The sequence below is a fragment of the Sphaerodactylus townsendi genome, linkage group LG02, assembly GCF_021028975.2.
Source record: "Sphaerodactylus townsendi isolate TG3544 linkage group LG02, MPM_Stown_v2.3, whole genome shotgun sequence".
Classification (NCBI taxonomy): domain Eukaryota; kingdom Metazoa; phylum Chordata; class Lepidosauria; order Squamata; family Sphaerodactylidae; genus Sphaerodactylus; species Sphaerodactylus townsendi.
Window position 1 is genome coordinate 105642188 of NC_059426.1, and position 14373 is coordinate 105656560.

At 45.9% G+C, this 14373-nt stretch overlaps 1 protein-coding gene across 5 annotated transcripts in view; it reads left to right on the top strand.

Annotated features, from left to right (window-relative positions):
• The first annotated feature begins 6857 nt into the window (after positions 1 to 6857).
• CAPRIN1 (cell cycle associated protein 1) overlaps positions 6858 to 14373 on the top strand; it is a 38138-nt gene continuing 30622 nt past the window's right edge. For 4 of the 5 annotated variants that reach the window (XM_048483290.1, XM_048483295.1, XM_048483294.1 and 1 more), the window contains exons 1-2: positions 7118 to 7230; positions 7440 to 7633. In XM_048483290.1, coding sequence (XP_048339247.1) covers positions 7146 to 7230; positions 7440 to 7633 — 279 coding nt within the window. In that variant the 5' untranslated portion in view covers positions 7118 to 7145. Of the gene's footprint in view, positions 7049 to 7117; positions 7231 to 7439; positions 7634 to 14373 lie in introns of those variants that run through there. The other variant, XM_048483293.1, reaches the window with a different exon arrangement.

Consider the following 14373-nt stretch of genomic DNA (forward strand, 5'->3'; position numbering starts at 1 on the left):
CTGTCAGTCCATGATAAGGTCCTGGAACACTCCAGACTGGATTTACAGCGACAGCAGCGTTCAGCGGAGCCTTAGCATAAAGTGAGCTCTGCAGCTATTAAGCGGGACGAGAACTGGCTAAATTGGAGCGAGAAAAAAAGCGGCTCTGCATCGCTGGGATGCATTGACCCGTAGGAGAGAGAGGCGGCTGCATTGGAGAGAACTGAGGAGGCAGCAGACCAGGAAGCCCCAAGTCGGGTCTATGCTGTTACTAATACTGCCAGCATGCAGAGGAACAGCGTTGCTGGGTCCTGCCACCCAAAGCATGGCCCGGCATTGATTCCGCGATTCCGGCCCCTGTGTGCAACGCTGCCCAACCTGCTCAACCCGTGCAGCAGCTGCTTCTACCCGGTAGCCAAGAGCGTGGAAAGGGTTACTATAGACCCCGATACCGCGTTTTGATGGGACGGCAAACTTCCCTGCACTTCATTTTGCAACTCGTTACCCACATGGAGGACTATGATGATTTATACCGGTCTGTTGAAAAATCGGGACATCGGCTCAGTCCTGGATGGGGCAGCTTAGCCGACTGGTTTAATGACTCTTTTGGATTTTGCAAGATGAAGACTCCCGCCGCGTTAGCCGCATTCCTCAAAAGCCTTAGGCTTCAAGATCCGAGCGAAATGAGCTATCCGCACCATCAAAACTATCCAGCAAGAGACAACCGACCGTTTGCAGAATTTGCCCGTGAATTTAGATCGTGGCTGCTGGAACTCCCTCCTGAGTATGGCCTGAGCGCATGAAATCACGAATACTTCTCGGATGCTGTTGGCTGACAAACTCGTGAAGCGGTGTTTTAATTGGTTCCGCAGCACTATTGCTGATTGGGTCAGTTGGGATCCCAGGTGGCGTCTCGCTTGGAATCTGGCGCTTCGTGCGGAGGCCATGCATCGAAACCTGCCACTCGCACCAAGACAAGCCCAACCGCCCCACCGAGTCCACCTCTGGCGCCGTCGCCCGACTGGAAGTTATCTGTACTGCGGAGGAGGACCAGGTCATCAGCCAACTGTCGAGAAGAAACAAAACCAACGCTTCCAGCCAGCACCCATCATAAACCACCATGATGGGGCGCCCAGCAGGCTCATCTAAAGGCGGTCATCGAAAGCGACCAGAGGAGGAAGGCAGCTGTTTCACCTCTTCAACCCCATGGTCCGACTCTGGCGGTGAAAATTGAAACCCAGCTCCATTACTGTCAAAGCGTTTCTAGCCAACCCATTCAGCTTTATACTGCATTATAGCCTGCGGCCCTTGTGGATTCTGGCTGCTCCATTGCTTAATCGGCCCCAGGTGGAAGGAGCTAGGTCTGGATAAATTCCTAGCTAAGCCCATACCATTCACCCAAATGGGCCGGCAGCCTGAGAGCGAAGGACCGGCCCAGTTCAAAGCAACCGGTTCTCTCGTTCGCCCGAAGCCATTGTAGAAGGAGAAAATTAGTTTATTTTGAAACCACGGTGTTCGAACACTCCATTAGTTTTGGAGCATGCCACCATGGTTATTGTTACATGAACCAAAGGATTCATTTTGGAAAGAAACCGGATCTTAGGAATTCCGCTGACCCTCCCTCGCGGTGAACACATGAATTGGGGGGAAAACCTTCTCCCTGACACACACCCCTCCCTGGCTTCATCAATGATTGCTGCCGATTCTATTGGCATCCCACCGGTACCATGATCTAGCCAGAGTTTTTTTCAGGAACAGAATAACGATCAGTTGCCACCCCATATAGAACACTGACTGCAAAATCGAATTTATACAACCAGGGGCATAGCCCAACTGCCCAAAGGTGCAGAATCTACGCGCCGAGTCCCAATGAGGAAGAAGGAACCGTGCCTTCTTGAACAAGAACCTCGTTCAGCGGAAGGTTCTATGCACGGCGAAGCTACCAAACACACACCTGCAGCTGCTCCGTTTTGTTTTGTAAAAAGAAAGATGGATCTTCTGACTTTGCACAGATTATCCCGAGGTCTCAATGCAGTCTCCCTGTCAATGATATCAGCTGCCTTTGATCAAGGACCTTTGCTTTTAGATGCACTGGGCAAAGAGCATTTTCCTACTAGAAGTGGACTTTGAGGAAGCTTACTGGGGGGTCAGAATTGCTGAAGGCTATGAACACTTGACTCGTTTAACAACTTTAAAGAAGTTTGGACGAGTTTGAATACTTGAAGTAATGCCATTGTTAGGGTTGCAGAGTAAGGGCCCCGGGGGCTTTTTTATGGCCCTTATTAACGAGAAGTTCTCCATGATTTATTGTACAAAGGGAGTTGTGGTAGCATACTTGAATGGCCCGTTTTGAATTTATTCACTGGAAACCATAGAAGAGCATGAAACATTGGTTAGGAGGTGATTAAAGCGCTTGCTCGGCAACTCTCTCTTTGCCAAACTCTCCAAATGCTGTTTTTCTGAACCTCCATTGACTAGCTTTGGGTTACGGATCTAAGCCGAGGGCTTGAGAAATGAATCCTGCTAAAATTGGCCGCTTGATCCTCCAATGGCCTGCCCCCCACCAACATAAAGGGAACTCAATCTCTTTTCTTGGTTTGCTAATTTCTGTCGTGACTTTACATACCCCAATTCGCTGAACTGACTCTCCCTCTCTGACAGACCCCTCATGCGCACTAAGGGTAAAAGATCCACTGTCTTCCTTAAGCCGGAGGCCCCTTTCCTACTAGTCCTGAAGAGTGTCTGAAAGCAACGCTTTCAACTCTTAAAGTCTGCTTTTTTGCCACCCAGGAACCTATCCTAAAGCACCCTGACCCGAATCTCCGTTTGTGGTTCCGCGTGGATGCCTCCTCGGACATTAAAGCACTTAGAGCAGCAGCCCTGTTTGCAGAAAAATAATAAAGATGGTAAGAGGCTGGATTCCGTGTGCTTATTTATCCTAAGAAATTCTCTAGTTAACGCTGAACTCAACTGGACTGTAGGGGATAAAGAGACTGCGGACCCATCAAAGTAGCACTCTCCCACTTCGGCGCCACCTGGCTGGAGGGGCTAAACACCCCTTTCAGGTTTGGTGGGATCCTGCAAAGAAACCTGGCGGCTCTTTCCACCCCCCTCAAAATGTCCGCCAAAACAACTCCGTTGGGCGATTTCTTTTCTCGTTTCTCTTTTTTTACAGTCCATTTTTCCCGGAAAAGAGCAGCCAATAAACTGGCTGGCTCCTCGCCTACCGAGGAGGGTGGAGCTGCCTTCTGAGACATTCCGCACTGTTCCTCTCTCCCCCACACCTCCCAGCTGGGGCTGGCAAGCTGTCACTGCGATCTCAAGCGTCACCCCTCCTCCTGGCCCATTCCTAGTCTTTCGTCTCTCCTTTCCTGCGGGAGATTTCCTAAAGGAGGCCGGGACACTGCCACGAGCCTCAAGGCGGAGGAAAGTGACTCCCAATTAGCGTTTGGAGAATGGAGTTTGGCGGAGGGGAATCTTGAGTACAGTGCCTCCCCTCCGCCAAGCAGGTTCTTGAAGCCTGCCACGATGCCAGCTTCGGCTGGACATTTTTTTTGGCTTTCTAGAGAAAACTCTGCATTTTGGCCATGCGTCCAGTTACAGTGGTAGCGCAATGTCATAAAAAGGACATTGAGGCGTATTATATTAAAGGTTACTTTCGGTTTGTGCAGAAGCCAAAGAAACCATTCCACGGAAAGCCCCATGGGCTGGTGAAACCTCTCCCGGTGGCCTCACGCCCTTGAGGAAGTCATCTCCATGGAGTTTTATTACAGATTTGCCCGAAGAATCCTTGGCAACCGCCACTTGTTATTGGTTTTGTGGGGGGGGGGTGAGTGGACTTATTTTCTAAAACAAGCCCATTTATTCCGTGTGCTAAGCTCCATCCCCTCCAGCTCCTAAGTTGTAGCGGCTGTTCATTCAACATGTTTTACCGTCTACATTCGCCCCCATTAAGGTGGTCTCGACGCATACGGACCCCAATTCGATTTCGCAAAGTTCTGGAAGAAGCGTTTTGGGGTTGTTGGGGGCCGCCCGTCGCCTTACTGCGTTCAAAGAGTAGCCGGTGGGGAGGCGGAAGAGCGAACAGAACCCTAGAGCAGTATTTCACGTTATTTACACCAACTACCACCAGGACAATTGGATGCGAGGCTCATTCCGTTTGCAGAATCGCCTATAACAATGCGGTTCATAGCAGTACAAAAGAAAACCCCCCTTTGGAGTGTCACCGAATTAAGCTCCTTCCGCCCGTTGCCACAACTACCATGACGAGCTTTGGACCCTCCAGAGTTTCAACAATGGATTTCATCCTAGCAGGGGTGCGAAATCGGTCCAGACCGCCCACATGGCAGGAGCTAAGGACTCCCCAAAAGCTGCAGCGGATAAACACAGCTTCAGTTTCCCTCTGCGTGTGAAGCTTGCAGGTGTAATTTAATCTACAAAAATCTCAGAGGCGATGCATAAATTTTCCAAACTTGGCAAAAGATTAGGTAGGACCTTTCCAGATTACTAAAGTGATTAATGATGTCACTGCCCGATTGGATTTACTTTAACTCTCTTAGTAACATTCATCCTGTCTTCCATTTCCAGCTTGCTTCAAGGAGGCTCAGCTTCCGTTACTTGCAACGCGACCCGCCCGGAGAGGCCCCACCCGACTATTATTGATGGCCACAAGCACTCACGAGAGTGGCGCCATCCTGGATTCTACAGCTTTAATGCATAAGCGCTTGCAATATTTAGTCTCTTGGGTTGGGATATTCCTCTGAGGTACCAATCAATGGGTTTATTCGAAAATATTGGCAGCCCCACCCTTATTTCTGCTTTCCCACAGCGCTCCGCATAAAACCTGGGGGAAGGGTCTTCTTTAAGGGAGGCAGAGTGTAAAGAGTTTCAATGGTGTTGATGGTAAATGTAAACGCTTGTAGGTGCATTCCACAGCCGAGGCTGATGGGCCAGCTTCATCGGCCGAGGAGACTTTTATCTCTCTTGCGGGAGATAGAGGTTCTCCGTTCCATGGGAAGCAGGAAGGGGATGATCAGGATGAATAGAGTTATAACCTGTGCTTCTGGCGGGAAGTGTCATTCCTGCCACTGCGTGTACTTGAGCTTTCTAAGATGTCTGAATAAACGGTCTTTTTCACCAAAGAGCCTTTTATTTCTGCTTCTATGGAATTCCTTACAGCTGACTTCTGCTGAGCTTTGTTGAGCCCTCCTGAACTACACTGTGCTCTTTCGGATCGGGCCTCAGAGGTCGATGGCAGGGGCCTCTGTGAAGATGTTTGTGAGTCTATCCTGTGAGCAGTGGCTGTGGCGCTGGATGGCAATTTTGGGGCGGGAGAGCCAGGAGAATCATCGCTGGATTTTATCTTACAGCCCTATTCATGGCTTATTCCCTCAGGGAGGGGATCCTATGGCGTTCAAAAGTTTGGGGATGGTAGTCTGTAGTTTTGTAGTTCCTATAGTCAATCCCCTTTTCTAGTCTATTCTCTTTCGTAGTTTTGTAGTTTAGCTCTGTAGTCTATCACTTTTGGAAATCTTGTAGTTTTTTCTAGCTTAGGTAGTAGTTTTGTAGGCTTAGAGTAGGTGGTTCTATTTTTGTAGCCTTTAGCAGTTAGTTGCCCTTTAGATCCCAAAGGACACAGTGGCCTCTTCCGCATGTGCAGAATAATGCACTTACAATCCATTTTCAATTCACTTTGCAGCTGGATTGTACTGTGTGGAATAGCCAAATCCACTTGCAAACAATTGTGAAAGTGGATTGAAAGTGCGTTATTCTGCATGTGCGGAAAGGGCCAGTGTTATTTTTTTGCTTGAGCTAGTAGGTGATTTGATGGGGATAGGTTGGAAGAGGTGGGGTTGGACATGGGGATGGCATTGTTGGCACCATTTCTTGTTGTCTAAGATGTTATATTATAATGTTATATTATGTTTAAGATGCTATAATCTGTTATTGTGCTGTTGTTGTTACTCTGCTATTATTGTTATTATGCTATTATGTCTTGATTACTGATGTTCTTGCTTTTTGATATTTGGGATTTATGTTTATTGATGCTGTTTTGCTATTTGTTGGTTTGATATTTGCTGTTTTGATATTTTGATGTTGTTTGTTGTTTGCCGCCCTGAACCCTATGAGGGAAGGCGGGGTATACATCTGTCAGAACATGTGTTTAGATGTGATGTGATACGACATGGGCACCGGATTGGCACCTCAATTGTATATAGTTGGCACAGACTACAGAGTGTAAAGAGCCTGGAAACACCTGTGGTCTGGCAGAGCACTTTGACGGTAGTTAGCAAATAAACAGAACTGCACGGTGACTGTGTGTCTTTCGGTTCTTGTTTGCATTGCACCCTGAATGGTGACCTACTCACGAGTAAGCCGCTGCTTCGACAACATCGAATACATGAAATGAAGTCTGGGGTAAAACTCACAATATTTTTAATGCCTCAAATCCTAGGGTTTAAAAGGTCCCTCACAGGATGTCCACAGCAAATTACCTGCTGGGGCCACTACATACAGCCTTTGGGCTTTAAAATTAAAAACTGACTTTTAAAAATAAGTAGCACTTTCACAGAGGTCTAACTCTGAAACCAACAGACTACAGACCCACTCTTGTCTAACCCCTACGAACTCCACCCCAGGGTCCTTAAGAGCCAACAAGTCTCCCACCTTCCTCATTGTATTCCACATTTAGGCGACGTCTGCGCCTGACAGACCCGCAGCAAAGAAGTCAGGCTTTCGTGAAGGCGCAGTCAAGCGCCTTATTAGACTAGGATGGAAGACAAAACGCGCTTTCCATCAGGCAAGCTGGGTAGACAGATCCAAAATCTAAGGACCCGTCGCTCGTGCCCTGCCCTGTCTGGCTGTCGCGCGCGCACGCTCTTCCTTCTCTCTTTCCTCCCGTATCTCGATGCAGAGGCAGGAGGAGGAGGAGGAGTGGCGCAAGTGACCAGGGCTGGAGCAGGCGTAGGCGGCCATCCCCCCCCCTCCCCTGACGGAAGAGTTCTGAGCCACTGTCCCCTTATCCCACAGCTTACTCGGTTTCATTCACGCGCGCGCACGCAAACACACGGTGAGGAGGGACGGCAAAAGGGGATGGTTCTTGAAAGACCGTTGAGCGGAGGGGGGGGGGGCGGGGGCGAACGGCGCTGCAGTGAGGCTGTGGTCACATGGGTGGCGAGCACGCGCGCGGTTTAGCCAGTGGACCGCACGCATTGATCAGGTTGCCTGGAGTCGTTGGGTGCGCGCTGACAGGTGCGGTCGCGAGTTCGAAACGGGAGGGGGGGAGGAAAACGGGAGGGGGGGGAGGAAGAGGATTGGCGGAATAAAATGAATTCTGGGCAGCGCGTTCGCGCCCCGCTCTCCCCAGTGTTGTGTCCTGTCCAGCGACCCGTCCGTTCGCCCGCTTCCTTTCTTCTCCCTGCCCGGGTCCCGTAACGCGCGCTCTTGGTCTCTCTCGCTAGCGATGCCCTCAGCCACCAGCAGCGCGATGGCGAGCAGCGGCGGTAAAGCGGAAAAGGAGGCGGCGGCAGCACCTCCATCCCAGGCGGTGGCGGCGGCAGTTTCGGGCGGCGGCACGAGTTCGGTGCAGACCGAGGCCATGAAGCAGATTCTGGGCGTCATCGACAAGAAATTGCGCAACCTGGAGAAGAAAAAGGTACGGAGCCTCCCCTTGCCCTTCTGTGCGGTGACGGTTTGTGGGGGGAGACAAGAGAGGTGCTCAGCAACAGCGGGACGAGGCCTGAAATGCCCCCGAGCGTGGGAAGCCCTGTTGGCTCTGCAGGACCTTCGCTTCGCCCCCTCCCGGCCTCGGAAACAAAAGGCGGGCGGTATTGCCTCCAACCCTCCTTTGTTCTCCAGGCCCCGGCGGGAAGCGTTTAGGTTATTTTGCCCTGGGGGCTTTCCTCTTCCTGGGCTCGCCCTTCCTCCTCCTCTCCAGATGGGCTTGAGCGCGACCCGTTAGAAGCGACCCCCCTCGCCTTCGCGCTTGTGCACATGGAGCCGGCCAGGACCCAACATGGCGGCGAGAGGCAGTGACTCTTTCCAGGGAGGGAGGCTCATTGTGTGCACAAAGCCCCAGCAGGCTTCCTTCCTGCCCGAGACGCGTAGCCTCCGCGCTGTGTGTGCGTGCGCGCCCCCTCTCCTTCGCTCCCTTTTCAGTTTCCATTTCCAGGGTGCCCAAGAGTGCCCGCGAGAGGAAAACATGATCTCTCTATCCCGTGGAGACATCCCAACCCCAGTGAACAGAATGCTTAAATTACTTCTGCCCGCATTTAAACATCCACAACGGTTTAGTTACTGCTTCTGCCTGAGTGACAAGTGTAGGCTTCTTCAGAGTGGGGGCGATGGCAGCAGAGTCACACAAAAGAAATTCTACAGTACATCATGAGCAGTGTGCACATAGCATTTTTTAAAGCATGTTTTATGCTGTATAACAGTTTATACTGCTAGTATTTATTCTTATTTTTAGACTATTGTAGAGTTTTGTGGAAAAGGAACCTTGGACATATGCATATGTGTTGGTGTGGTACACACCTGTATAATTGAAGAACCTACAGCTTCAAACTGGTGACTTAGTAGAACATAACATACTACTTATAGCATTAGTGGAAATTTCAGAAGTTGGTTGTAGTGGGGAGGCTCAGAAGTTGTGGTAAGATGAAAATAATATTAAGAAAAATGCTCCTTAGACTTTGGGAAGGCTCTAAAAAGATAGAATCCCTTAGGTAGGAGCCTAGATAAAAATAGTTTGGCCTGCTGCTTAGAGGAGAATAAGGCACTTGGCAGGTGTCGAGAAGGAGGACATTCCAGAGGCAAGCTCTGAAAATCCCCTGTCTTGTTGCTACTTGTCTTATTTTTGCTGGCAGGGGTACAGAAAACAGAGTTTGAGATAACAATTGGTGGGGTGGACAGTATGGAAGAAGGTGGTACTTCAGGTACTCTGGTCCCAACCAATGTAGGGCTTTACAGGTAAGAACTGGCACTTTGAATCGATTTTAAAACTATAGTGCCAGGGTCAATCTCTATATTCTTCCCTCCTGTTTTTGTTTGTTCTGTGCTTCACAAGACATTTCATTTATGGTGTCTTCAGACTGGCAGTAGGTATGGCTGTTGATATAGCAGTATGGACCTATCACATAATGTCTAGGTTAATTCCTTGGAAAGGGATGGGCAGCCCAGTTGGGAGACTGACAGCCAGGGATGGCTCTGCTCTCTTGCCACCTCCAAAGGGCTTCCAAGCAGCATAGGGAGGCAGAACAAATCCCAGAATCCCTGGGCACCTGGACTCCATAGGGCTAAATGGAATTACACCACCATTTGGGGGGTGTAAGTTCAAGCCTTGTGTCAGGGGCATTCCCTGCCCAGAACTTTAGTAGAAGGCAACTAAAGTCGGCTCCATCTCTGGAAATGCCCCCAGCTGCCCTGACGGCCAGGTTTAGGCTCATGCAGCTTGGTGAGGTTCAGGCTTTTATGTCTCTCAGTTGTCCTTAGGGTGGACTCATGTCCATTCACATCTCCCTCCTGGATTGAGCTGTTTACTGTAACATTATCATAGGCAAAGTGGTAGAGCCACAAAGTTGAAATACTGGTTTAAAAGTCCAGTAAGCATCCTGCATTCTCAGATGGTGATAATGTAAGTGCAACTTCGTTACTACTTTGTACTTACGTCTAATTTCAATTTTTATATTTATTTTTATGCCAGCAGTACATTTTAAAGATGTGTGTTAGCAGACATCTTAAATGTGCAATGCAGAGTTCAAACTGCATTAGGTGCTCAGGAGCAGCAGCAGCAGAAGAAGGCCATTGCTTTCACATCCTGCATGTGAGCTCCCAAAGGCACCTGGTGGGCCACTGCGAGTAGCAGAGTGCTGGACTAGATGGACTCTGGTCTGATCCAGCAGGCTAGTTCTTATGTTCTTAAACTGCTGCATATATGTATTTCTATTCTCAAAGTAAGCATATATCTGACTTGTTCACTTACCTTAAACATTTATCCCAGTGAATTTTGATTAGCCCAGGGTCACCCATCAGATTTCATGTATAGGAGTGGGGGAACAAATCCAGTTCACCAGATAAAAATCCGCTACTCATGTGGAAATTTGGGGAAACAAACCTGGTTCTCCATATTAGAGTCCACTGCTCTTAACCAATACGCTGCACTGGTTCTGAAGTAATATAGGAATTGTGTGTCATCCTCTTGCTTAGGAACTCTAGATAAAAGTCTGTGCCAGTACAATTTTATGGGAACATGTATGTCAGTTCACTGAATATCCACGGTTGAAGAAGGTGCATAAATTGCTAATAGAATATGCAGAAATTTAATTCCAGTAGCTAGCTTGAGAAGCATCCTATATATCACAGGAATAACTATTTTTTATTTTTTTTTGGCAGCACAAGGAGGAAGAAAGTGCTCTCTGATTGAATAACACTGGTCTTGGTATGGCTGCTTTGTGAGCCAGTAATTGCTGAACCTTCCTTGCTTTCACTATGAAAGCTTTCTTAGTGTTATGTTTGTTTTTCATCAGTTATTGATTCACAAGAGGATTTACTTTCATATTCCATAGTTGTTCCTTTTGTATTTAAGAAATTTAAGCCAGCAGCATTATATAAGCATAAGCCATTGTAAAAATATGCTGTTATGGTTCATGGTAAAAACAGTAAATAATTTTGAATTTAGTCGAAGGGTGTACCAGTGAGGTGTAGTGGTTAAGAGCAGTGGAGAACCAGGAGAACTAATCTGGAGAACCAGGTTTGAATCCTCACTCTTCAACATGAGTAATAGACTGTAACCTTGTGAACCAGGTTTGTCTCCCTGCTCTTCCACATGAAGCCTGTTGGGTGACCTTGGGCCAGTCACAGTTCTCTCAGAACCCTTTCAGCTGCACCTACCTTGCAAGATGCTTGCTGTAGAGAGAGGAAGGGATGGTGATTGCAAGCTGCCCTGAGACTCTTTAAAGGTAGAGAAAAGCGGGGTATAAAAACCAACCCATCTTCATCTAAATCTTTGATATCCAGAAATAATTCTAAAGAATTAGCAAAACAAAACCTGTCTTTGCAGGTATTCTCTTTGCTAATATTCTCCCCTCCCCTAGGAAAATCTCATGCTATTTCCCTGATAAGTTTTTTCTTATGTATTTTAAAATAATTTTATCAGTAACAGTGCTCTTCATCTGTTTGTCTAGAATGAATGTAATCCAGGTTTTAATTTCTTGAAAAAAGATAAGTTAGTTTGGATGTCCAAGAATTGCTAGGCAGTGCTAGCAGATCATAATGTATTGTACTTAAAGAGTTATTTCCCAAATATGTTAGTGGGAAGCAGAAGGTAGATAACATCCCCACTGTTGCAAAGTGAAGTACTCTTTTGCTAGTTAGAGGGTCCACAGTCTTGCTCTCCATTTTCAGCTTAGAGAAGTGCTTTATTGGCAGTTTGCCTGTTAAGCTTTTTTGAGCCTTGTGGCATTCCATACTTGGCTATAATATTTTTTCTTATTGTTTTCCTATTTTAATACAAATGCCCCAATACAGACCTGTTATGACACACTTAATGTGCTTTAATTTTGAAAATGAGCTGTGACCATAGCTCTGTTAAACTGCCTGTGTGTAGCATGCACCTTTGTTTCAAACCTTCAGTAGGCCTTTCTGGGTTTTGAATTGTGTCCCCTAGATTAATCTGTTGCACATAATTTGAGGTTCAGAATAATTAGTTGTTACATCTTCAATGCTGTATTGGAGAAATAACTTTCTGAAAACTTGTAGATGGTTTTGGCTTATTTTGTGGGGGAAACTTTCACTATCTTAGCAAAATTGTCATTTTATTAAAAAAGAGTAATGTAGAACATTTTAGGATTCTGCTTAACTATTTTGGAGCACAAAAAGTCTCTGCTTTTGTAATTGGTGTTTGGAGAAAATCACTTTTTGAAACTGAAAAATGCTTGTGTTTTTGCATGTTGAACTAGAGTAGAAAAGTCTAAATCTTGCTGGTCATCTATTTGGTAAGGAAGGGGCACAGGAAACCAGAATGAACTCTTCAGATGTCCCCTTTCCCACCAGCTGATTATTGGGATTTTAAAAGTTTGTGTATGCCGTTCCTCATCTGGTTTTCATTTTTAGTGATTAATTTTTATCCAGTTCTTCCTAAAAGAAGCTAAAAGGAACAAGTAATTTCCCCGATTTGTTTAAATATTTGTTGTTTCATACATCTGAGGTAGTTAATAACTATTACAAATTTGTAAAACAATTTAAAACAAAAATTTAAACAATGTAAAACAAATTTCTGAAAAGAATCACTAGTTTAGTGATTCTCAAATATGCCAGTTTGGGGGAAATAGGACATTGCTGCTTCGTTTCAGTGGTGGTAGCTGTGCAAAGTGCTCTGTACAAAGACTACTGCACCCTGTGCTACCATAGCACATGGATAATTTTTGTCATCAGAGAGATTGTGGGGGGGAGCAAAATTTGAAATTAGTAAAAAAAGAAAGCACATTACTTGGAGAGAACTATTTTTGTGTGTATAGGACCATATAGCATATGGTTTGGGGTGACCATACATTAAGGACCACCTACTACCATATGAACCTTCCTGACCACTGCTTTCATCTTCAGTGGACCTTTGGGTGCCCTTTGCTCTCTGAGACTAGATGGATGGTAATACAAGAAAGGACTTTCTCTGTTGTGGTACTGAAATTATGAAGAGATCTGTCTGCCCCCCGCCTCTATCATGGCTTGAGCCAGCAGAAACTTACTGTTTTGTCTAGCATTTCTCTCACTTACCTCATTCCTGGGTTGGATTTAACTGTGTTGTTTGTAGAATGTATCTCAAAAAATTATTTTAATGTTTTTCAGTGTTTGCATCTTGGTAATCCTAAGCTGTATGGATAAGAGGCATGGAAATGTTTAAAATAAATAATACCATAGGAATAATTTTCAGTGTTCCATTCAAAGTGTTGGACATTTTCATGCTGTACATTTTGAGTGTGAAAAACCATGCCTTACTGCACATTTCACTCGTTCTAAAAGAGAAAATATCTTATGGGAATCCCCTCCCCCGTGTTCCCCTAAATTTTCAAATTACTCCATCAGAAAAAATGGGGGAAAAATTGGGACCAGTTTTTTCTTATTATTTTCATCTCTTCTTCACATTTCTACCTCTGATGCCCTTTTATAGTGGCATTTGGTAGCGGGGTCATCCAAGTAACAACATTGCAAATTCATTTGAAGACAGAAATAGCAGAATAGGTAGAGGTCAGTAAGACTAGGTTCTCTTACCAATTCAGTCAGAACTGAATAGAAAGCAGTTTCTGTATGCAGTCTGCAAAATCTGACATTTTAGTGGCTTCTTATATGTGGAAAACTAAACAGTATGTATTGGTGGAATAATACAAGAAAAACTGCTTTGTTATAAATATCAGTGACTAAGGCTCATTCCGCACAGGCAAAATAATGCACTTTCAAGCTGCTTTCACAACTGTTTTTGCCATTCCGCACAGCTTCAAAGAGCCCTGAAAGCAGCTTGAAAGTGCATTATTTTGCGTGTGCGGAATGAGCCTAAGTCCATGGCAGCATGTGAGCATTTTTTTTTGTAATTGATCTTTAGTGGATGGAAATAAAATATTTGTCTACCAAGAGGAAACATCAGCAGGTCAGCAGTAAACTGTGGGTTTGCTTTACCTTTGTTAAATAATTTTTTTAAAAAAAAGAAAAATTCTTAATCTCTTAAACTGCAAGGACCAGGTATATTTCTTTTTTTGGGTTGACTAGAAATTTGGGAATGACCATTTTAATTTTACATTCCTCTGACAACTCTCCCCAACAATGTTATGATCTGTTATTTGTTTAATTAATGTATACACTATCTTTAAATTTATACCCCACTGTTCTTCCCAGTGGGCACTCAAGGTGGCTTACATCATTCTCCTCTTCTCCATTTTATCCTCACATCAACCCTATGAGGTAGATTAGGCTTGAGAGAGTGTGATTGGCCCAGGGTTATCCAGTGAGCTTCCATGGCTTAAGTGCGGATTTGAACCTGGGTCTCCTAGATCAGCGGTTCTCAACCTTCCTAATGCCGCGACCCTTTAATACAGTTCCTCATGTTGTGGTGACCCCCAACCCTAACATTTATCCATTTTACAGATGGAAACACTGATGCAAAGAGTCTTAGGCGACCCCTGTGAAAGGGCTGTTCGACCCCCAAAGGTGTCCTGACCCCCAGGTTGAGAACCACTGTCCTAGATAGTAGTCTGACAGTCTTAACTGCTTTACCAATACCACCCTGGTGAACTTTTTGAAACTTAGTATTTAAGGGGCAAGAGGTTGATTCTGTGTTTATAGATTTGCAAAGGAGCAAGGGGATTAAAGTTTTTTTTTCTCAACTCTTTTAGGTTTATAACATTTTTT